Source organism: Petaurus breviceps, unplaced genomic scaffold, assembly GCF_028583685.1.
Source record: "Petaurus breviceps papuanus isolate PSGF00001 unplaced genomic scaffold, PetGlider_PUasm1.0 91041, whole genome shotgun sequence".
Classification (NCBI taxonomy): domain Eukaryota; kingdom Metazoa; phylum Chordata; class Mammalia; order Diprotodontia; family Petauridae; genus Petaurus; species Petaurus breviceps.
The window spans coordinates 7,381,161-7,405,094 of NW_027187400.1; the positions used below are offsets into that span (position 1 = coordinate 7,381,161).

General features: G+C 48.4%; 1 protein-coding gene across 2 annotated transcripts in view; it reads right to left on the minus strand.

Annotated features, from left to right (window-relative positions):
* LDLRAP1 (low density lipoprotein receptor adaptor protein 1) overlaps positions 1–14,864 on the minus strand; it is a 44,255-nt gene extending 29,391 nt beyond the window's left edge. Inside the window, exon 1 of one of the 2 annotated variants that reach the window (XM_069079117.1) lies at positions 14,674–14,864. In XM_069079117.1, the coding sequence (XP_068935218.1) occupies positions 14,674–14,761 (88 nt within the window). In that variant the 5' untranslated portion in view covers positions 14,762–14,864. The remainder of the gene's footprint in view (positions 1–14,673) is intronic. The other variant, XM_069079116.1, reaches the window with a different exon arrangement.
* Positions 14,865–23,934: the final 9,070 nt, after the last annotated feature.

Below are 23,934 nucleotides of genomic sequence, written 5' to 3' on the forward strand. Positions count from 1 at the left end.
TCTCTCTCTCTCTCTCTCTCTCTCTCTCTCTCTCTCTCCCCCCCTCTGTCTCTTTGTGTCTCTCTCTCTGTCTCTCTCCCTCTCTTTCTCTCTGTCTCCCTCTCAGTCTGTCTCTGTGTCTGTCATTCTGTCTGTCTCTCTCTGTCTCTCTGTCTTTCTCTGTCTCTCTCTGTCTGTCTGTCTCTCTCTCTCCCCCTCTCCCTCTCTCTCAACATAAGCACAGCTCTCATTTCTGCAGCACATGCTTTTACCACAATCCCCTGCCTTGGGAAACATGTGAGGGCAACTACCAATATCCACCATCTGCCAAATGGAGAAGGCAAGGCTCCTCCGGGAGGGCAAAGGACCCACCCAAGATCACACAGCTGCCCCAGCATACTCACACAGCAGAGGCTCAAACCTGAGCCCCTGACCCCAAGCCCAACACACTTCCCACTGAACCCCACTGCCTCTCCAAAGGAGGAACAGTTTCCTGACAAGCAGAACTATCCAGAAAAGAGCTGGGCTGCCTGATGGGACAGGGAGCTCCCCACTGGTGAATATATTTGGGCTGGGGTTTGATGACCACTAATCAGCTTTAAAATCCTATGATTCCAATGAAAAGAAAAGGCAGCCAGCAGGCAGCAAAGGCCCAGGGGCCTCAGCAGGCAGGAGGAGGAATGCTCTGGACTTAGCATGGCAGAATTAAGTTGGTGTTTTCATTCACACCCTCTCTCCCTCCTCCATGCTGGGAAGCCACATTCTCCCTGGGGAAAGTAGCTCAGGATGGCTTGGTGAGAGGCCAAGAGGCAACATCTAGGAGCTTTCTAGGGAGATGAGCAAAGCTGAGGGAAGAATAGGCCAGTTAGGGTCCTGAGGGTGCCAAAGGCGGAGGGCAGCCTGGGTCCAAAGGGGCCACAAAGCCTGGAGAACATTACCCAGCCTGCCTGAGAGGGGGCAGCAGGAGACCCCCCAGTCCCATGGTCATGCTCCTACATGGCCTCCCTCAGAGTCTACCTTCCACAACAAAGCAGCTGAGAGCCCTACTGTCCACAGCTCTAGTCAGACACACTGGGAACACTGGTCAAGAAGCATTTATTAAGCACCTACTATTTTCCAGGCACTGTGCTAAGGGCTAGGGATTAAAAAAACAAAACAAAACCCACAATCACAAAAAAAACCCCAAACACCTGTTTCATTCTGAGCACCAGGTTTTAGACAAGACAATTAACAAACTGGCACCCGTCCAGAGGAAAAGAGTAGGAGATGGGAGACCACATTATAGGAAAATCAGTCGCAGGAAGTGGGGTTGCCTCACCTGCAGAATCAATCAACAAACCTTTATTAGGCACCGTGCTAGGCTCTGTGATACAAAACAAAAAAACCATGATCCAAACGAGGGAGACAACAAGTCCATACAGAAATCCGTGCAGTGCAAAGAGAATTAAAACAAATAACTACAAGCAGTTCACCATACGGCAATCAGGGAGGGAAGGAAAGCACTGGTGGCTGGGGGATCAGTAAAAGGATTCTTGCAGGAGGTAGTGCTTGGGCTGCATCTTAAAGACAGAGATGGGGTCTCTGAGGTGGAGGGAAGGAGGAAGGGTGCTCCAGGCACCAGTGACGGCCCAGGCAAAGTCATGGAGATGGGAAATGAGCATCCTGTGTAAGGCCTGTCTGGCTAGATCACAGAGCAGTGGCCAAGATTGTGCAGGGCTCCTAAAAGCTAAACAGGGTAAACAGAATCACTTCAAGTCTCTGAAGGCCTCTCCCAAGGAGGAAGGACTAGATTTGGTCAGTCTGGTCCCAAAGAGCAGAGCTAGGAACAATGGAGGGAAATTACTGAGAGGAAGATTTAAGATCGGTCGGTTAAGGAAAAACATCCTGACAATCAGAACTATCCAAAAGTAGGATAGGCGGCCTCCGGAAGTGGGGGGTTCCCCCTTGATGGATATCTCCAAACAGAACCGAGGAGGAATTGCTGCTCAGAAACAGATTAGACTGAACAAGTTGGGTGGTTTGGGATTCAAGGCTAACGGTGGCCTTGGTCTGAGGTTACGAGGGAAGCCCCTGGAAGGGAGGAGCCGCAACTCAATGTAGGACACGAGCTCCCAGCTTAAATTTCTGGCATCACTTTTTGGATCCAGTGAAACATGTGCCCTGGTCACACAGTGAGGAATAAGAGACGGGGCCCTGGAAATCCTCAGTTTGGGTCTAGCCTCATCCACGCCAATGACCTCCTGGGGGAGGCAGAAGGCAGAAGAGACAGAAAGCCCACTGTTGGGTTTGAGGCCTAAGTGAGATATAAAGGCCCCCACAGCAGCACTTTTCTGGAAACAACGCTGAATGCAGAGAAGCACAGAAGATTTATATGAATGGATGCAAAGTAAGCAACAGATAATGACTCTAGCATTGTAAATGTTAAAGAACAAAAACAAATAATCAAAATTACAGCTATGTAATTACAGATGAACCTCCCTCTCCTCTCTTGCAGAGGAGAAACTTTGAGAAACACTGTCTATACTGCTAGACTCAGGTGATACTTTCAATTTTGCCGATCTGCCTTTTTTCTTCTATTCTATTCTTTGTCACAACAGCTCTCTGGGTAGTGAAGTAGATTTCATGGGCTCACAGCTTCAGAGCCAAGGATCAGAGGATCAGACGTGGAGTCAGAAGGGACCACCAAGACCACTTAGTCCATTCTCCTCCATTTCACAGATGAGCAAACTGGCAGGAAGGCCAAACAAGCTGGGACAGGGAGGCTCCGGCAATGTGGGCTTTGCTAAACCACAAGCCACAACGGGCTGTGGCACCTTCATCTAATTAACCCTCTGGTGTGTGTGCCAGAAGACACTGTGGTTTCAGGCTGTCTTCACCCTCCATTCCTTGGAAATGATACGGGGAGAAGTGGACTAAACATTGCAGGGGAAGAAATTTCTGCCCTTTGTTCTTTCTGGTTCTTTTCTCCCTGTATTCGAGGAAAATGTTAACATTAGGAGGGGTCTTAAAGGATGCCTAGTCAACCCCCTCATTTTACAGGTGAAGAAACTGAATCCTGAGGACAGTGGTCTGCCTAAAAGCTAGTTTGGATTGACCTATGGCCAGAGTTGGACCTTGAACGTCATCAGTCTACCAATGCAGACCAGAAAGTAGCCCTCCATGTGACCCAGAGCCACACTTTTCTTAACAGAGAAGTGACTGATTCATGACGAAGAACGAGGCACATGGCATTCACTGGACGTGGCCAACACAGGGACTCATTTTGCTCAACTGTGCCTACGTGTTGCAAACGTTTTGCTTTCCTTTTCTTTTCTTTCCCCAATGAACGGAAGGGACGTAGGAGGAAGAACATAAACTGTTAATTGAAAAAAATTTTAACGAAAATTTTTCAATAAATAAGGAAACCCACTAGTTAGCTATACAATCCAGAAGACCCCAGTTGTCCATACTTACCTGTGTAATTGTGGGCCTCAGTTGGGCCTCAGTTTCCTCATCTGTTAAAGTGAGGGGGTAGGATGAGATAGCCTCAGAGGAACGTTCCAGCTCTATAGCTATGACTGCCTTCATCTCTCCAACTACAAGGGGTATCTCCTATTTCCTTCCGAAGGACCCAGGGAAGCTCCATAATATTCCCCAATACTCCCTTTCCATCCACTGCTAACACTCAGAGGGTAGAACTTCAAGACTGAGCTCTCTTGTACTAGGCCCCCCCACAGTCTTGCTGTCTCCTCTTCTTCCTCTAGAATATACGCTGTGCTTCCAGCACTCTTCTGGACCCTTTCCAATGTAGCTTCCGTTCCCTCCAATCCATGGCAACAGGCACTTGCCAAGGTCGCCTGTTGACCTCCTCTGTCTCAAAACATTTGCCACTCCCCTCTGACTTCTGGATGCTTGGCACTCAGCAAAGCAAAATTCCTCCCCAACTGACCAGACTTCCTCCTTCCCAAATGAAAAATCTGAAATCCCTCCTCAGAAAAAAAAAAAAAGAAACCTTCCTGGAATAAGGGGAACAGCATCATTGATACTAGAACCTATTGTGCTCCCCGCCATTCCTTCTCCCTCCTGCTCCTGGGTAAACTAGCTGCCACTCTCCTGCTCTGCAGTAGGGGAGGGTTCACAGAATCTGAGACCCCAGGGGCCACCTGGTCCAAACTGTATCAGCCCCAAAACCAATAACGTCAAACAATTCAGCACAGCCAGGGGAGTGCACCCCGGCCTTAGCTCAGAGAATTCTAGGGAGACAGTCTAGGCCACTTTCAGGCAGCTAAAACTGTTGAAATTCTTGTTTACAATGAGTGTAGTATGGTTCCTTTAACTTCCACTCACCACTTAATTCTACCATAAAATAAGTCTAGTCTTTCCAAGCCTTCTGACTGTGGGAGACCCCCAGGGCCCTAACCAGGGTCCTCATCTCTTCTCATTCTATTTTCTCTCTTGGTAATCCCATGGGTTCAGTTATGTTCTCAGACCTATAAAGCCAGCCCCAGTCTCTCTCCTGGGCTACAATCATGCATCTCCAACTATCTCCTAGACATCTGAACTAAGCATCTCCAACTCAATATGTAAGAAAAGACATCATTATTTAATCCCCATACCATCACTCTCCCAGGCACCTCGCCTGACAACCCCAACTCCTTACCCCGAAATCCAATCCATCACCAAACTTTGACCTTTCTACCTTGTTGACATCTCACGCCTATGTCCCTTTCTCTCTACTCATGCAGCCACAACCCTAGCTAAGCTAAACTCTCCCTGGACCTTCTTACTGGCCTCCCTTCTCCAAGCCTCTCAATACTCTAAAGCTTAGATATGACTGTGGAACCCCTTCCCCTCAATGATCCCAGTGGCACCCTGGATCTCATGGTGCCAGGGAAGACCGGGGGCAAGAGAAAGTGTGGGCTGACAAGGTTCCCATTTGTGGAGCTCAAGATCAACTGGGCCCTCTAATTTCAAAGGCCCAGCCCAGGGAGGGACTCTCTCCTGTCATCTGTCATTCAAGGCCTAGCCTTACTGACTCCGGAGGGGTTCCTTCATCACCAGTTTTTCTATGAGGTGACCTGTTTCAGGGGACATAGCAACAAGTAAGCAAAGAGGAGATTATAATCTATGTCAACGGAGAGGTCACTCTACTACCCCTTCTGGTTGGAAGCAAGAATTTAGGAGAAGCATATTGGGCCAAGGAGAACTTAAGTGGGATGAGAGGCAGGAATTATGAGGGGCAGTTACAGCCCCTGAAATCAGGAGACTAAATGAAAGGATCTCTAAGGCCCTTCCTAGCTCTGACCTTCTACAGTCTAAGGTTGAAATCTTATGTTGTAAGAGATCTCCCAGCTCTCACATTCTGTGCTCTAAGGGCCTCCCCCTAGCTCTGATATTTCAGATTCTAAAGCCCCTCCCAGCTCTGACATTCTGTGTTCTAAGGTCCTCCCAGCTCTGACATTCTGTGTTCTAAGGGCCCTCCCAGCCCTGACATTCTGAGTTCTAAGGCCCCTCCCAGCTCTGACATTCTGGGTTCTAAGGCCCCTCCCAGCTCTGACATTCTGTGTTCTAAGGGCCCTCCCAGCCCTGACATTCTGGGTTCTAAGGCCCCTCCCAGCTCTGACATTCTGGGTTCTAAGGACCCTCCCAGCTCTGACATCCTGTGTTCGAAGGGCTCTCCCAGCTCTGACATTTTGGGTTCTAAGGGCCCTCCCAGCTACCAACTCTGATAATCTATGTTCCAAGATATCCTTGCTTTGATACTTTAGGTTCTAAGGTCCCTTTTAGCTCTGACAATTTATGTTCTAAGGTTCTTAGAACATTACACTACCCAGAATTCTAATTCTCCAATGGACGCCAGTCACATAGGATCAACACTGGATCAAAGATTTCAAACCAGAAGGCACCACAGAGCACATTAGTCTAAACCAGCTTTTTAGAGAAGAGGTCCAGAGAGTCCTCTGGGCCACCTAGGTGGTGACTGAGGCAGAGTGAGGGGTGTGACCCTGAGGGGATATGCATCAGGAAACTAGCAGCAGCCTATACTCATCATGAATGTTTGGTTACTGCGCTCCCAAAGCTTCACAGAGATTCCCTTGCACTTATAGCCTTGGCCCCACCTGCAGCCCAGCCCCACCTGCCTTACCTGCCCTACCTCATGCCCTCTTTTCTCTTCCTCCTCCCCTACATAGGCTCCTAGGCTTCACCCAAGGCAGAGCATATGGGAGTAGCTCAGTGGAGAAATGCCTAGTTAAAGATAATTCAGAGCCCCTCACCTCCTTCATTCTCTCTGAGCCGAGGGTTCCTAATGGCTGGTCCATCCAGCAACATCATGATTCACCCAAGAGGGGCTCTTGGGGGCCTTCAAACTCTCTAGAGCAAGAGGAAGGATGAGCCTTGAACTACCCAGAACACACCAGGCCCAATACCCAGGCCTCAGCTTTCCGGGGCCCGAACTCCAGCTGGGCCTATTTGTAGAGGCATGGTCAGGAGGGATCGCACTATTTTAACTCCTCCCCTTTACAGATGACCTGCTGCTGAAGCTAAATGAGGACGGACCATATGCTCCAGCTGAATTAATGCCTCAAGTTGGTCCACAGGCAGATGTTAATGAGATCTGTCCATTCTAATTATCATCTGATACCAGGAAGGATTGGAGAGCCAGGCCTCAATACTGGGTCCTTGGGGGGTGAGTGTCATGTATGGAAGGGAGAGGGCCTCACTCTGGGAGGATTCTTGGAAAGACAACTGACAGGGACAGTGGGCCACACATGGGCCATAGGCCTCTTCCCATCTAAGAAGCTACGTGTTCATAGAATGTCAGAGCTGGGAGGGGCCTCAGAACACTGGATGTCAGAGCTGAGGTCCTTAGAAATCTATTCTAACTCCCCTGAACGAAATTCCTAGGGATGCAATGGGCAAGGAGGGGTAATATACTACAGAAGAAAAAAAACACAGGGATGGGAGTCCAGAGCCCAAAGTTACACATACTGCCACCTCTAACGTTAAGCAAATAACCTTGTCTCGGTTCCATCTGTCAAATGGGAATAATGCCACCTGTCCTAGGGACACTGGGAGAGGAAAGTTAGATAAATGACAAAATGTTACATAATGATCACTCCTGTTATTAAAGGGGCTTATCAAAAAGGGGGGTACTCATCCCCCCAGCTGTCAGTATGGACCAGGCAAAGGGGAAGAAAGGAGCTGGGCCACAGAGCAGCCTCTCACGCTGCCTCCATCAGTCCCTGGGGGACCGTGGGCAGGTCACTTCTGGGGCCTCTCAATTTGCTCATCTGTAAAATGAAGGGGTTGGCTTGGATGGCTTCTGAGGCCCCTCCCAGCTCTAGAGCTAGGATCCCCTGTGACTGGCTTCCACTGGAGAGTTTAACTTGGGATTCCTCTCTCACCCTCCAGGAGGTTAATGCCTCCATACTGCAGGTGGTCCATATTGTACCTGAGCTCCAGCAAAGAGATACCTGGCTCCTCACGTGGGGCAGTCTGGGCCGATGCTCAGGGAGTGAGCAGGGCTGGCCAGCATTCCACCGAAAGCTTCCCCCAAGAGCCAGCTGAATAGTACAGTCTTGCCTCGATTCAGGGCACAAGCACACACCCAGGCCACCCCAAAGGTTCAAAATCAAGGTGGCCAGCGCCCCAAGCAGGCCCGGGGGGGGGGGGAGAATGCCCTAAAATACTTATGGCTCTTGAAAATTCCCTGAGGAGCAGATGTGAAGATAGGAAGGAGGATGATCAGACATTTAGTTGGGAAGTTCCAGCCCGGCTTGTTCTAGCCCAAACTACCTGCATGACCTGCCCCTTACTCTCTCTGGGCCTCCAGACTCCGTGCCTATAAAGGTGCTAGGTTGTCTCTAAGGGCCCTCCCAGCTCTGATGTTCTGTGTTCTAAGGGACCTCCCAGCTCTGATGTTCTATGTTCTAAGGGCTCTCCCAGCTTTGCTATTCCTGGTTCTAAGGGCCCTCCCAGCTCGAACATCCTGTGTTCTAAGGCCTCTCCCAACTCTGACTTTCTGCATTCTAAGGTTCCCTCTCCTCCCAGCTCTAATTATCTTCTTCCTCTCAACTCCAACATTCAAGCTCTGAAAGTTTGTGTTCTAAATTCTTTTCTAGCTGACATTCTATGTTCTAAGCTCCAACCCCAGCTCTGACATTCTATGTTCTAAGGTCCATTCCTAATTCTGACAGTGTTCTAAATTCCCCCTCCTCCCAGCTCTGATATTCTGTTTACTGATGTCCCTCCCACCTCCCACATTCAATATCCTAAAAACCCCTCCTCAGCTCTGTTATTCTAAATGTCCTAAGACCTTTCCTAGCAATGACATTCTCTGTTCCAAGATCCCTTCTCTGACAATGTGTCCAAAATCCCTCCCAGTGTGGACAATTCGAGTCCTGAGATTTCTCCCAGCTCTGACATTCTGCGTTGGAAGGGCCTGCCCCTCTTCCCCCTGAGAGCATATCTGAGGATAATTGTGACCAGTTACAATTGTGACCCGAGGTCAGATCTAATATTAACTGTCTCTCTGGACAAAATGCTAGTGTCTACCCAAAAAGCTGACATTTTCCATGTGTCCCTGGGGCTGGGGGCAGGAGCCACGTCAGCCACCAGCCCATCCAAGGAGACCACAGACTCAATGCCAAACCCATGGTGCTCCCCTCCCGCAAACCCCAAAGGGTACAAACCACAGCCAGCATCTCCCTCAACAATTTCATTCCACGTAAGCATTTCTTTAAATGCCTACTATGTCAGGCTAAGGGAAAATGTAAATTCAGCTAAGTCCAGGCTCTTACAGAAATCAAGTGATGAAAATCACATTAGCAACAGGCACAAACAAATGCTGTCTTCCATCCGAGGGGGGGAAATGTTACTGACTTTGAGGGCAGCAAGGAATGACGGAAGGCTGCCTGGAGTTGGTGAAGTGTCCGTTCAACTTTGATGGAGGGAGGAATTCAGGAGAGGAACGCCTGGATCTTCTGCACCTAAGGCATGAGCAAAGAGCTGAGAAAACACAGGGCCCATTCTGAGGACAGTCCAGTTTGGCTGGAATGGAGAGGATGGAGAGGGGAGTTACAGCAACTAGTAAGGGAGGGTGGTCCCAGATGGCTGGCAATGGGGAGCTACATGGGGTTTTTGAGCTTCAGAACAACACAACACTATCCATTGTGGAGGCAGAACACTTACTAAAGTGGACAAAGCATTCGAGGGCTCTGGGTTCAAATCCCACTTCTGAGATTCAGTGCCTACAGACTTTGGACAAGCCCTTTCCTCTCTTTCCCCCTGTTCCTCATATGTAAAATGAGGGGGCTGGACTAGATGACCTCTGAGGCCCCTTCCAGTTCCAGGCCTCTGATCCTAGGACCCAGGGAGGGAGGTAATACAGGTATTACTATCTCCCCATTTCAGATGAGGAAACTGAGGCTCAGGGCGGTAACAGTGACTCGCCTAAGGTCGTACAGCTGATACCAGGACTGGAACGTGAGCTCAGGTCTCCAACCCAGTTCCTCCCCTGCCATCATGCACTTGTGGAGTGGATGGGATGCAGGAGAGAGGCAGGGCAGGAAGGCCTAGTAGGAGCACATGTCCTCCCTCTAAGCAGGTGGGAATCCTCAGGGACCCCTCTACCCCCACCTCTGACACCTATCACTATCAGGCCCAGCGAGCCACTAAATGTCCTGAGTCAGCCAACAAGCACCTACCATGTACCAAACACTGGGCTAACTGCTAAGGATACGAGGGGGTGAGTGGGTCCCTGCCCTCTAAGGGCTCATAATCCAATGGTGAAGATAACATTGTGTAGGAACAAACTATAATGGAAATGATTCTGTAAACCACATAGTAAGTATACTTGCTATTAACTATGAAGAGAATGATGATTTTCATATTAATCAATATGATATGTGTATACCTACCATACAGTTTACAGAATTGTTTCCTTATAATGAAACTAATTAATTAAAACACTGCTTGATTACTGGCGCTTTGTCTCTGGCCTACTGTTTCATTGTTCCCAGGTTGGAGACTGGCTTGGTAAAATCCTGTTAATGTAACATAGTGGGTAAATTGGAGGTATTCAATAAAGGGAAGGCACAAATGGTAAGGGGAATCAGGAAAGCATGTGAGTAAAAGCTGGAATTTTAACTGGGACTCAAAGGAAGCCAGGGAGGACAGTAGTCAGAGCTGAGGAGGGAGAGAGCTCCAGATGTGGGGGGCAGCCAGAGAGAATGTCTGGAGCAGAGTGGGGAAGGGGCGAGGGAGGGGGCAGGATTTTGTATTTGGAAACCCCTGAAGTTTCATCTGTAGAGGAGGCAGTCAGATGGTCTGCCAGGGCTTTAGGAACATCACTAGTGTCTGAATGGAGGGCAGACTGGAGCGGCAAAAGTGGAGTGGCAGGCAGCCTCACCAGCAGCTACTGTGGTCATCCAGGCTTGAGGTGATGTGGGTCTGCACCAGGGGGTGGCAGGGTCAGAGGAGTGAGGGGGGCATGCTGTGCTCAGCACATCTGCCCTCATCTGCAAAATGAAGGTCTGGGGGTTGGAACAGATTGCCTTCTAACTCTGGTCTAATGAAATAAGCCAAGGCCTTTGGGGCTTTCTGTTGGCAGTGGGAAGGGCCTTATGGCTCACCCCCAGACTCCACTCTCATCACACCTAGCACACCCTGGCACTCTCAACTCATCCTATGTCGTCCTTAGTCAGCCAACAAGCATTTATTAAGCTTTTGCTGCATGTGAGGCATGCTGAAGACACAAAGCAAGGCAAGGCCCCAAGGTGCTCACAGTCTAACACTGGAAACAACATGAAAACAACCACGTACAACCAAGTCCTTTAAACCAGTGCTCTTTCGAAGTTCCAAGCCCCAAGGATAGGAACAGACCAGAGTAGGATAAAACTTAGCAACCACCTCCCCTCCCTCCAAGCCCAACCTCCTAGGGCCTTATACAAACATACTGCACATGCTTACTGAACTCAGAAAAGGGAGGCAGGGTAACAGGATCCAAACCCTGCAACTTACACTGTGTGTGAACTTGGGCAAGTCACACTATCTCTGACCCTCAGTTTCCTCATCTGTCAAACAAGATGGTTAGTCAAGATAATCCTTAAAGTACCATTTGGTTCTGAATCTATGGCCTTATAGGTCAGCGGACCTGGACTGGATGGTCTAGGACACTTACTAGCTCCAGGTCCAAGCCCCTTCTTTACCTCTTTAAACCCTCAGGGTCTTCATCTGTAGAATGGGACCAACCAGACTCATATTCCCTACGTTACAGGTCCCAGGGAGGAAAGTACTTTACATTAAGCTCTACAAAAATTCTGCTGAATGAATGACCCAAGAAGGCAGTCTCAGTTCTATACTCTGAGATGACCTCTTGGTTCCTTTTTCACATTAGATTGTGAGTTTCCAGACAATAAAGCCTGCCTTTTGCCTCTTTTTTTTTTTTTAATCCCCAGGGCTTAGCACAGTGCCTAGCACATAGTAGGCAATAATGTTGATTGACTGGCTAAACTTTGAACTCAATCATTTCCTGTCCTCCTGAGATATAGACACTTCCCCACTGCCCATGAGAAGAGCAAAAGCTATCCACCAGATCCAAGGCCCAGGCCAGGAAGCAAGTGATTAAAAAAACAATGAGTATAGTCAGGATAGCAATTCAATAAGCATTTATTGGGCACCCACCATTTTGTAGGCTCTGTGCCAGGAAAACAAAGTCACGACCAAAACAGTCCTTCTCCTTAAGGACCTTCCCTTCTACAGTCTTAGGTACATGCAGAGCCCACATTCTGACACCACCACAATCACCTTCAAAAACCATCAATGACTCCCTATTGCCTCTAGAAAAAACTACCAACTGCTCAGCCTGGCATTTAAAATCCTGCATCTGGCTCCCCCTCCTACCTTTGCAGACTTAGTTCATATTACTCCCTTTGGCATTCTCCAAAGCTGACTTGCTTTTCCCCCCACATGACACCTTCTCTCTCCAATCTCCATGCTTTGCCTGGAATGCATTCTCCTGGGCTTAGGATGTTTAGTTTTCTTCAAGGCTCAGCTCAAGCACAGGAGACCCAGGGGCAAGTAGCGGCAGAATAGATGCTGCAGACAGGTCTGATCAAGAAAGGGCATGGAAAGCCTGACTTGAGAGGCGTGTGGAGGAAACGGGCCTCTCTCCTCTTCCTAACAAGGGGAGCCATCCCAGCGTGGAAGAGGCTGCCTCGGGAGGCCTGGAAGCGCAGGGCTTCTATGGGGTGCATAAACTGGATTCAATAGAGAACTATGGCCCTTGCCATTCTCAACTTCGGGCATTTTGTGCTTGCTTTAGTAGCCACAGCCATGGTCAATGGAGCACTTTGTTTGCTTAACTGTACTTTGTCACAAGGGTGATAGTGTTTTAAAAAGCATCAATTCAAAAAAAGACATGGGCTCAAGAACAACAGAAAATGGATGGACAGCAGCGTAGGTCAGGGAGAGAATGCTGCCTCTATAGTCAAAAGACCCAAGTTCTGAGCCTAGCTCCACTAAGGTGACTTCAGGAAACTCATTTTTATTCCCTGGGTCTCGGTTTCCCTGGCCAGGATCTTGTAAAAGTCTTTTCAGCTCTAAGTCTGTGATAATATAACAACCAGAGTGAAGTGGGAAAGAGTGAGAGGCAGAGAGAGGAGAAAGAGATAGAGAGGATAGAGAGACAAAGAGAGAGAGGGGATACAGGTATACATAGAAACAGGTGATGGATAGATAATTAGAGATAGGAAGACAAATAATAGAGACAGACAGATATAGTGAGTGAGCAAACACTAATTCAGGGCTTACTTGGTGTGGCCCTGTGTACCTGGAATCCACAAAATAGCAAAAGAAAGAGAGGTATGTGTCAGGGGAATTTACAGAGAAAAGTGAACAGGAATGGCAAAAGCCTGGGACAAAGAATCCTTAGAAGTTGAACCACTGGACTCCATCATGGACCCATGGGAGGAGGGTCATACTCTGAGACCCCTTCACTCCCTCCTGCCACTCTCCACCCACTCTCAGGAATAAGGAGTTGCCCTCTGGCTCCAAACCTGACCACACACACACATACACACAACACCGTAATTTACTGGATCATATGGTTTCCAGTTAGAATGAGTCTTGGACCATCCAGTCTAATCCTTTCTTTTCACACACAAGGAAAATGACTTATCCAAAGTCACATGAGAGACAGGGTTGAGACTTGAACCCAGGTTTCTCTGACTCCAAATCTAGACCTCTCTGAAGATTTGCTGCCCGTGGTCCCCTTCACTAAGGCATCAAGAGCTGGTCCCCCTCTCCCATCTAGAAAACTGTCTTCCCCACACTCTTACACGTGTGTAGATAGACAGACACACACAGTCACCAAGAGAAAGGGATACCCTCTCCCTGTGCCCCAGCCCCCATAGCTCTCCAGTCTAGTCCCCTCCCCACAAGGCAGCAGGGGACGGTGCACTGCCCATTGGCAGACCAACCCCAGCCTATATACAGAGGCTTTCTGCCAGAGTTCTCAGAAGTTTGTTTGTGAATCTCACTCCCAAAGGGCCCCCGCCTGGGAGCCAAACAGCCGCTACAGTTTCTGGGGTGTAAGGCCAAAGGGTGGATAGTCCAAGAGCCCCAACCTGATCAGCCAGCCTGCCCAAGGCAGATTTAGGATGTCGGCCTCCTAATCTCTCTGCTAGGCTCCCAGCCTTGTCTGGGAGAGGCTCAGATTACCGAGGCCACCCTGACCGGCTAGCCAGGCCTCCCTCTCCCCATCTGCCCCTGAGCTGCCCCCTCCCAACTTCTGCAGAAAAGGCAGAACCTCATCGGTCAGGGGCTGGGGGCTTCCCTGGACCCCGGAGCTCGGCCAAGCCCCACATGCAGGATATGCCCGCGGAAGGCAGTGTCCCCCATCCTAGCCCACAGATCTGGCCAAGCGAACCAGGTGGAGCCGGGGAGCAGGTCGGTGGGCGGCCCTGGCATCTCGGAAGGCCGGTGCCCCAGGGGGGCACGCCAGTGCGGGCTGCTGCCAGCTCCACGGTGTGACGCCGGCGGGGCTCCTAGGGACAGAAGCCCTGGGGGGAAGGCAGGGAACAACAGGCTTTAAAAATAGCCCCGAAGCCTCCTGACGCCCCCGCAGAAAGCGGGCAAAGGAAGGGGAGAGAGGCCAAAGAGAATAAAACCACATGTCCACTTACAATCCCCGGCCTCTCGGACCGTGCCGAGCAGGGAGGCCAAGTGTCACTGCCCCCACTGCAGGGAAAGAAACCGAGGCCCAGAATGGAACACGGTCCTGCAGCTAGAAAGTGTCCGGGGACAATTCGGGGCGCTTGTCTGGTCTCCAGGGGTTTCCCCGAGGCCCAGGGAACCCCGAGTCTGGGTCAGCGAAGGGTGGGGAGGTGCCCCAGGGCCCTCCAAGCAGCGGGTGGGGAAAGACACGGGCCCAGCAGGGAGGTGGGAACGAAGTGCTCAAGTCAAGTGCTCTCCCGAAAGTTAAGTGCTCCACGCGCGCGTGTGCACACTCACACTCACGCGCGCGCACACTCATGCACACAGGCACATGCACCCTCGGGCAGGTGCTGCACCCCCCGCCATGGCAGGCCCTGACCTCCCCCGGCCGCAGCCAAACTTTGCCAAACTCTGGGCTTGAGGCCTCCCGGAGGGGGGTGGGGCGGGACGGGATGGGGGAGGGGAGGGAAAGGGGCTCCGAGGGGCGCGCACACTCACTCCGGTGCCGCCCGCTGCCTCCCCACGTCTGTTTGGCAATGCTGGGGCTGCGGATGAGCGCCCGGCCCGCCGACTTGAGCGCGTCCATAGCCCCGCTCCGGCCGCCGCCGCCGCCGCCAAAACTCTCCGCCTGGAAAAACTTTTCCGCTGGGGCCAGCGAGGCGCACCGCCCCCTCCTAGCTCCGCCCCGCCCCCTACTCCCCTTGGGCTCCCCCCACCCGCTCTCCAAGAGAGGGGAGGGAGGATGCAAATAAAACCCCGCCCACCCCTCCCCAGAGCCCACAAGAGCGTCCGGGAGGCGGGGCTGAGGACAAGAAGGAGGGGCTGATGCAAATGACCTAACGTCACCGACCCAACACCCCCCCCCCCCCCCCCCGAGACAAAGAGTGTTTAAACTAAGCAGGGGAATGCTGGCTGGCCTCTGGGCTCTGGGCTCTGGGCTCTGGGCTCTGGGCTCTGACCCAGACCCTGGGAGGCGCCGCCTAGAACTGGCTGGGTTCTCTTTGCTTTCCGGGCACCCGGAGCCGGGCGGAGCAGCAGCGCTCACCACCCACTCCTAGTCCCCTCTATTGTGCCTCGAAGTTCCCGCCCGCCCACGCAGGGCCCCGAGCTACTGCCACACGAGCTAAGCCAGGATGAATGGAGGTCGGGGCAGGGTCGCCCTCCAGACCCACCTGCCTTCTCTGTGCAGTGAGGAGGGGCTGCTGTGGGCTTGCAGATTGGGCTCCCAGGCTGATAGATCTGGAAGGGACCTGCGACATCATCTAGGCACTCTTGACCTGGAGCCCTGGGCCTGGGTCACTTTCAGGGGGTCCAGGAACTTGGATGGCGGGGTCAAAATGCATCTTTATTTTCGCCAACCTCCAGATGAAATCTAACATTTCCTTCAGGGTTTTGAAACCATTATTCTGAGGTGTCCATAGTTTCCACCACACTGCCAAAGGGATCCTTCATCAAGTCCAACACCCCTCATTCTTATAGACAAGGAAAACAGAAGCCCAGGGAGAAGACTCAAGTCTCCTTGATTCAAAGGCCAGTTCTCTTTGGTGAGGATTCAGTCTGGGGCTAGGGGCCAGGAGTAGAACCAAATGGAAAAGTCCGTTCTAGGGTGAGACCCCCTGCACTGAAGAGGCCTGGGCTCCTCCTTAACCTAAGACCAGCCAGCCACCTCAGCAGGCCCAGGAGGTAACAGCTGGTGTTCTTTTTTCTAAACAGGCTCTCTGCAGGAGTCAAGCATGGAACCCAGCTGATGAAGGAGGAGAACCCTGCACAGGACTGGATGGAGAATTTGGAGGAGGTGTGAGTGAGAAATGAGCAGGCCCCACCAGCCTCAGACAGGGGTGTTAGTATCTGGACCTGCACTATAGCCCAGACTTCTCTGTAGAACCCACTTCCCAAAAAACAATGAACAGCTCAATCATCTCCCTTATCCTTTCTACTGAGCCTAACCCTGCCCCTCCCTACAAATTAGGGATGGGATTCCCCAGCAGGTAACTGGGTTTCCAGGTGACCCATGTGAATCGCCCACAGGCTCAGACTCAGCCTTAACCTTTCACCTCATGCCCTGCCCTGGGGCCTCAACTTCCCTTGGCTCCACCACACACTCCTTCCCCCAGCTGTTTCTTTCACTCTGCCTGAGCCTGATTAACTCCTCTGCTCTTTCCCTAGCTGACTCCTGTCCTAAAAAGGTTCTGTTCTTCCTCTGCCACCCAGCTTTCTTCAGGCCTCCTTTCCACCCAGGATCTTCTCCCCCATTCTGGGGAAGCTGGCTTGCTCCTTCTGGGAGGTTTTTTTTAAGGGATTTCTTACATACCCTGCAATATGCCTTAGCCAGAGGCACCTTAGAACAGATTGGATCAGAACTGAGAGGGACCTTTACTGACCCTGTCATTTTATAGTTGGGAAAACACTTGCTGAAGAAAGCACAGCTAGAGTCAGAACTGGTTCCAGAAGCCTTTTGGAAAAAGTTATTCTTGGAAATATGTTTTGTGTGACTGCATTGGTATAATCTATAGCAAAGTGCTTACCTTCTCAAAGGAGGGGGGAGGAGAGAGGAAGGAGAGAATTTGGAATTCAAAAATGACAAAAAACAAAGGTTAGAAATTGGTTTTACATGTAATTGAGGGAAAAAAACATTCTTTAAAAAAGAAAAAGTTTTTCGTAGTAAGGAGTCTCCAAACTAAACTGGCTTAGGTGAATGGATTTAGGCTGTAAATTCAATGTTCTAAGGGACTTCCAAGGTCTCTGATGAATTTTATAAATATATCTTAATGAATTAGTAGAATCCAATAATATTAGGGTTTCTGGATTGCTCTGATGGAGAGAATGTGGTCTGATGGTTACAGAAATTTACTAACAGACAGGAGACTAGGGTTCTACTGCCTGCCCCTGCTGCTTTTAAATACTGTGCAAGTTTGGGCAAAGACAGATATTCCTCTCAACATCACTTTCTAAATCTATAAAATTAGGCATTTGAATTAAATAATTCCCAAGGTTCCTCTCAGTTCTGACCTCCTGTGTCCTAATGGCCCTCCCAGCTCTGACCTCCTGTGTCCTAAGGGCCCTCCCACCTCTGATATCCTGTGTTCTAAGGGCCCTCCCACCTCTGATACACTGTGTTCTAAGGGCCCTCCCACCTCTGATATCCTGTGTTCTAAGGGCCCTCCCACCTCTGACATTCTCTGTTCTAAGGTCCCTTCTAGCTCTTGTGTTCTGTGTTGTTGGATTCCTTTCAATTACTAATTATAAACCCTGAGGAAGTTACTTAATCTCCCTTACCTCAGTTTTCCCCATATGTACAATGGGAGATCATAATAGCATCTACCGCACAGAGTTGTCATGAGGATGATATGAGGTAACCTATTTATAGACCTTTTCAAACCTGAAAGCACTAGCTGAATGGTAGTTATTATTATATGTTCTGTGTTCTTTCCTTCCAACTCTGATTCACTCTTGATCACACCTGTTTAGGCCCATTCCAGCTCCTTGTCTCTATGAGAGCTGAGGCAGGTACTTGAAGGCTAATGCCCGACAGCTGTTTATCTGAGCTGGGTGGTGCCAGCCAGGGCCAAAGGACATCTCTCTAGGAGATCAAAGAGGCAGTTTTGTTGAGGGTAGTGATTCTGCATTTCTTCCCAGTCCCTTCCTATCGCTGTGGCCTCCCTAGAGCTAGGCCCGGCCCTGCCACCCCAGACCCAAGGAAGGACTCCCTTGATTCAGCACACTGAGTCAGCTTGAGGAGGGCTGGCCTCCACCCAAGGAATTCTTCATTTACTCTCATTTGCAGCCTGCAGCCTCCACCTCCCTGGAACGTATAAACACAAAACCACCTTCCGTGGTTCCCCATAACTCCCTGTTTCAAGGGGCTTAGAATGTGGCTTCCCCCTCTCCCTCTGGATGGAGGCTTTAAAGACTCCAAGATGATGTAGTGGACAGAGAACTGGGTTTGGGTAAGTCACACACACACACACACACACACACACACACCTCTGCCTCAGTTTCTTCATCTATAAAAGAAAAGTGGCCTCTGATGGCCTCTAAGACTCAAAGACAGCTAGGTGGCACAGGGGATAGAGTGTTTGGCCTGGAGTCAGGAAGACCTGAGTTCAGATGTGACCTCAGATACTTACTAGCTGTGTGACCCTGCACAAGCTATTAAATGGGGATGCAGAATAACCCCTACCTCCCAGGACTGTTGGAAGAACCAAATAAGATAATATATGTAAAACACATACCCCGTGTTTCCCCGATAATAAGACACTGTCTTATTAATTTTTTTGGACAGAAAAACACCAGAGGGCTTATTTTCAGGGGAGGGCTTATTTTAATGAACATTGACAGCAATTTTAATAAACAGGTAAATGTGAACAAAAAAATGTACCTTTATTCAATAAGCAAATCACTGGGGAAGAACAGGATGACGCGCTCACTGCTGCAGCTCTGATTGGATGTGGCTCGGAGCGCGGCGTGCATTTCACAGGGGGGAGGGGGACGGTGCATACAGAAGGTACCGTAATGTAGCGTGTAGCACAGGGGATCACCTTCACTACAGTAGCAATCTCAATAGGGCTTTTTTTTAGGGGAGGGCTTATTTTAGAGGAATCTTACACAGTAAGGGGAGGGCTTATTTTCGGGATAGGGCTTATTATCGGGGAAACACAGTAGCATAGTGCTAAATCTAAATAGTAAGACCACATATAGGACACACTCTGCATAGCAGTGGTGTCAAAAGCAACTAAAAGCAGGGGCCACGGGGGCAGCTAGGGGGCACAGTGAATAGAGCACCCGCCCTGGAGTCAGGAGGACCTGAGTTCAGACATTTAACACTTACTAGCTGTGTGACCTTGGGCTTAACTCCAATTGCCGTGCCTTCCCCCCCCCCCAGAAAAAACCCCACTAAACCACATACAGAAGTATTCCTACTGAATGCATAGTGACTTAGAAAACTACATATTAACATTATGTTCAATTGTACTTTCATGTATTTTGTTAAATATTTCCCGGTTACATTTTTTTTTTAAGCAATCGGGGCTAAGTAACTTGCTCAAGGTCACACGGCCAGTCATACACGGTTACATTCTAATCTGGCTTGGGCTGCCTGCAGGAGTGTTGGGGACTGTGTGTTTCACCCTCCGCTGTACAGGACCCATGTCCTATATGTCACAACACGAATAATGGTTATGAAGAGCATTTAAGATTTGTCAAGCACTCGAACCTATTAATCCAGTGTTCCTAAAGCACTTACTATGTGCCAGTTGCTCGGGAGACAGACAACAAAGAAGCCGTCTCTGTCCTCAAGGAGCTGTCACTCTCTTGGAGAATCTGGTGGTGGTCGTTGTCCTTCGTTCTCAAAGAGGACCAACGTGACATCAGCATGCTAAAGTCAAGTTTCAGTGTATCTGACTGTGGCTGATCAGAGCAATAGGAGCTTGGAAGGCTGTACCACAGGTCGGGCACAAATAGTCCCTGTGAGCATTTAGGATGGATTCTCCAAATCTGCTTATTCTGTGTTTCCTTTGAGCTGTTTCAATTCTGCTTTGCGCACAGAGCACGGCACCTTCTCTGATGTGGGCACGCCACGCTGAGCGGTCCTGTGCCAGTGTCTCCCATGTCACACAATCAATTCCAGAGTTCTTAAGAGAGACCTTGAGAGTGTCCTTGTATCACTTCTTCTGACCACCATGTGAGCGCTTGCCCTGCTCCATAAAATAGTCTTTTCGGCAAGCATACGTTTTGCATTCGAACAATGTGGCCAGCCCATCAGAGTTGTGCTCTGAATGCTTGGCAGTTTAGTTCGAGTAAGGACCTCACTGTCTGATACCCTGTCCTGCCAGGTGATCTTCAGAATCTTCCTAAGACAATTCAAATGGAAGCGATTCAGTTTCCTGGCATGGTGCTGGTAGACTGTCCAGGTTTACAAGGCATACAACAATGAGGTCAGTACAACGGTTCTGTAGACCTTCAGTTTGGCAGTCAGTCTAACACCTCTTCTCTCCTATACTTTCCTTCAGAGCCTCCCAAACTCTGAGCTAGCTCTGGCAATGTGTACATCAACCTCATTAACAATGTGTACATCCCTGGAAAGTACACTACCAAGGTAAGTGAACTTATCCCCAGCATCCAAAAATTCTCCATTTGCTGTACCAATGGTTCCACCATGGGTGGTATGGTGGTGGCTGACAGAGGACCTGTGTTTTCTTGGTGCTGTTAGGCCAGAATTAGCACAATCAGCAGAGAATCGATCCATACTTTGTTGCATCTCGGCTTCAGAGGCTGCATTGAGTCCACAATCATCTGCAAACAGAAAATCATGCACCGACACTCCCTCCACTTTGGTCTTGGCTTGTAGCCTTTTCAAATTGAAGAATTTACCATCAGTGCAGTAGCTGACCTTGATGCCGTGTTCTTCCTCATTGAAAGCATTTGACAACATGGCTGAAAACATCATGCTAAAAAGCATGAGAGCAAGCACACAGCCTTGTTTCACTCCATTGGTGACTGGGAAGGCACGAGAGCATTGTCCATTATCTAGAACCCGGGCAAGCAGGCCGTCATGAAATTGATGTGTGAAAGGCCTTGGTCAGATCTACAAACATTGTGTACAGACCTCTGTTCTGCTCCTGGCATTTCTCCTTCAGTTGTCGGGCAATAAACACCATATCTACTGTTCTTGGAGAAACTACACATACAGAGAAGACTATTTGAAACATGTACAAGATAATTTGGGGAGAGAGAAGGTACTAGCACCTGGAGTAATCAGGAAAGGTTTTCCCCTGTTACACCATTTGCTCCTCAGCATGTGAGGGAAGTACCAGTAATAGTATTTCCATTTTGAAGATCAGAAAACATGAGGCTCAGAAAGGTTAAGTGATTTGCCCAGATTCGCATAACTGGAGTCAAAAACAAGATCAGAGGCCAGGTCTATGGGGATCCAAGGCCAGCACACATCTCCATTGGGCCGTGCCTGCCCTGTGTATCTGCCTGGGCTCCTTGTGTGGTACAAGGCAGTTTTAGTACTTTGTACTCTCCAGGGTGGCAGATAAGGAATACTCAGGAGGAAGGTGCTGAGGTTACTCCAGTCCTGCCTCTGACTTCTGCCTGCTTTGGCATAAGGGCCCCATTGTTACAGAGAAGGCCTATTGAGACCATCCATCTTTTCCTTAGCAGGGAAGGACACACTGGTCAGGATGGGGCCAGGAGAATCACAGAGCAGTCCTAGACTCTACAGGCCAGTTAGGTCAGGGGCTCAGACACTGGGCAAAGGAGGTTAAGGCTTGATTCAAACTCAGTTCCCATGTTATTCAGTCATGTCTGACTCTTCATGACCCTATAGCTAAATCATGCCAACACTGTTAATGGGGGCCTCATGCAGACCCTCCAATCTCCTCACTGCCCCCAGTACATTTGCAGACTCATTCCTGCTCCCCTGCTTTGGTCCGTCTCTAAGACCTATCTCAAACCCTGCTCTGTACGGTCCATCAAACAAGCATTTGTTAGTCACTATGTATGAGTCTTATACTGTGCTATGTGCCAGGGATACAAAGAAAAAGGAAACAGTCTTTGTCCTCCAGAATTACATAACTCTGTGCTCTGCATTTGGGAAGGGATGACCTCATGAAGAGGTGGAGTAAACAGCTGCTTGTATGATGACTTCGAAAACATTAAAGAGTCATTGCTGGAAGGAACTTAGTATATAAACTGTCAGGGTTGGGAGGGTCATTAAAGCACGGAATGTCAGAGCTAAAGGGGACTTAGAATATTTTATTTTTTCCTCAATTATAATTTTATCACTTTAAAAAAAAATGTGAGTTCCAAATTCTCTCCCTCCTTCTCTTCCCCTCCCCTGAGACAATAAGCAATTTGATATGTTATACATGTTCAAACATGCAAAACACATCTCCATATTAGTCATGTTGTGAAAAAAATATAGATTGAAAAAACTCCCACAAAAAATAAAGAAAAAATAGTATGCTTTGATCTGCATTCAGACTCCATCAGTTCTTTCTCTGGAGGTGGAGAGCAAAAGTTTCATCATCAAGTCCTTCAGAATTGTCTCACATTATTTTTTGACAATAATAACTATAACTAAGTCATTCATAGTTGATTATGGTACACTATTGCTCTTACTGCATATGCTGTTCTGATTTCTGTTCACTTTGCATCAGTTCATGTAAGTTCCCAAGTTTTTATGAAATCATCTAGTTTGTCATTTCATAGCACAATAGTATTCCATTACAATTATATACCACAACTGCTCAGCCATTCCCCCAGTTGCTGGGCATCTCCTCAATTTCCAATTCTTAGCCACCACAAAAAGAACTGCTATAAATATTTTTATAAAAAAAGGTCCTTCCCCCTCCCCTTTTAAAAATATCTTTGGGATACAGAACTAGGAGTGGTATTGCTAAGTCAAAGAGTATGCACAGATTTATTGCCCTTTGGGCATAGTTCCAAATTACTCTCCAGAATGGTTGGATCAGTTCATAATTTCACCAACAGTCCCTTAGTGTCCCAGTTTTCCCACATCCCTCCAGTATTTATCATTTTCCTTTTCTGTCATATTAGCCAATTTGATAGATGTGAGGTGGTACCTTGGAGTTCTTTTTTCCCCCAACAATATTTTTTCCAATTACATGTAAAGACAATTTTCAACATTCATTTTATTAAAGATTTTGAGTTCCAAATTTTTCTCCCTCCCTTCCCCCTTCCCCAAGATAGCAAGCAATCTGATATTGGTTATACGTGTGCAATCATGTAAAACATATTTCCACATTAGTCATGTTGTGAAAGAAGAAATAGAAAAAAAGGAAAAAATCACAAAAATAAAATTTTAAAAATGAAAATAGTATGCTTCTATCTGTGTTCAGACTCTAACAGTTCTTTCTCTGGATGTGGATAGCATTTCCCATCATGAGTCTTTTGGACTTGTCTTATATCATTGCATTGCTGAGAAGAGCTAAGTCTACCAAAGTTAGTCATCTCACAATGTTGCTGTTACTGTGTACAGTGTTCTCTTGGTTCTATTCTTTTCATTCAACATCAGTTCATGTAAGTCCATGTTTTTCTGAAATCTGCCTGCTCATCATTTCTTATAGCACAATAACAATTCCATTACAATCATATGCCACAGCTCATTTAGCCATTCCCCAATTGATGGGCATCTCTTTGATTTCCAATTCTTAGCCACCACAAAAAGAGCTGCTACAAATATTTTTGTACAAACATTTCCTTTTCCCTTTTTTTTAAACGATCTCTTTGGGATACAGACCTAGCAGTGGTTTTGCTGGATCAAAGGGTATGCACAGTTTTATAGCCCTTATGGCATAGCTCCAAATTGCTCTCCAGAATGGTTGGATCTGTGCATAATTATTGAATAATAGCAGTGATAATGGGCATCCTTGCTTCACCCTTGATCTTACTGAGAAAGCTTCTAGCTTGTCCCCATTACAGATAATGCTTGCTGATGCTTTTTGATAGATACTAGTTACCATTTTAAGGAAAGTTCCATTTATTCCTGTGCTCTCTAATGTTTTAAATAGGAATGGATGTTGTATTTTTCAAAACATTTTCTGCATCTATTGAGATAATCATATGATTTCTGTTGGTTTTGTTATTGATATAGTTAATTATGCTGATAGTTTTCCTAATATTGAACCAGCTCTGCATTCCTGGTATAAATCCCATCTGGTCATAGTATATGTCCATATGCTATGGTGCTTTAATCTCCTTGCTAGTATTTTATTTGAAATTTTTGCATCAACA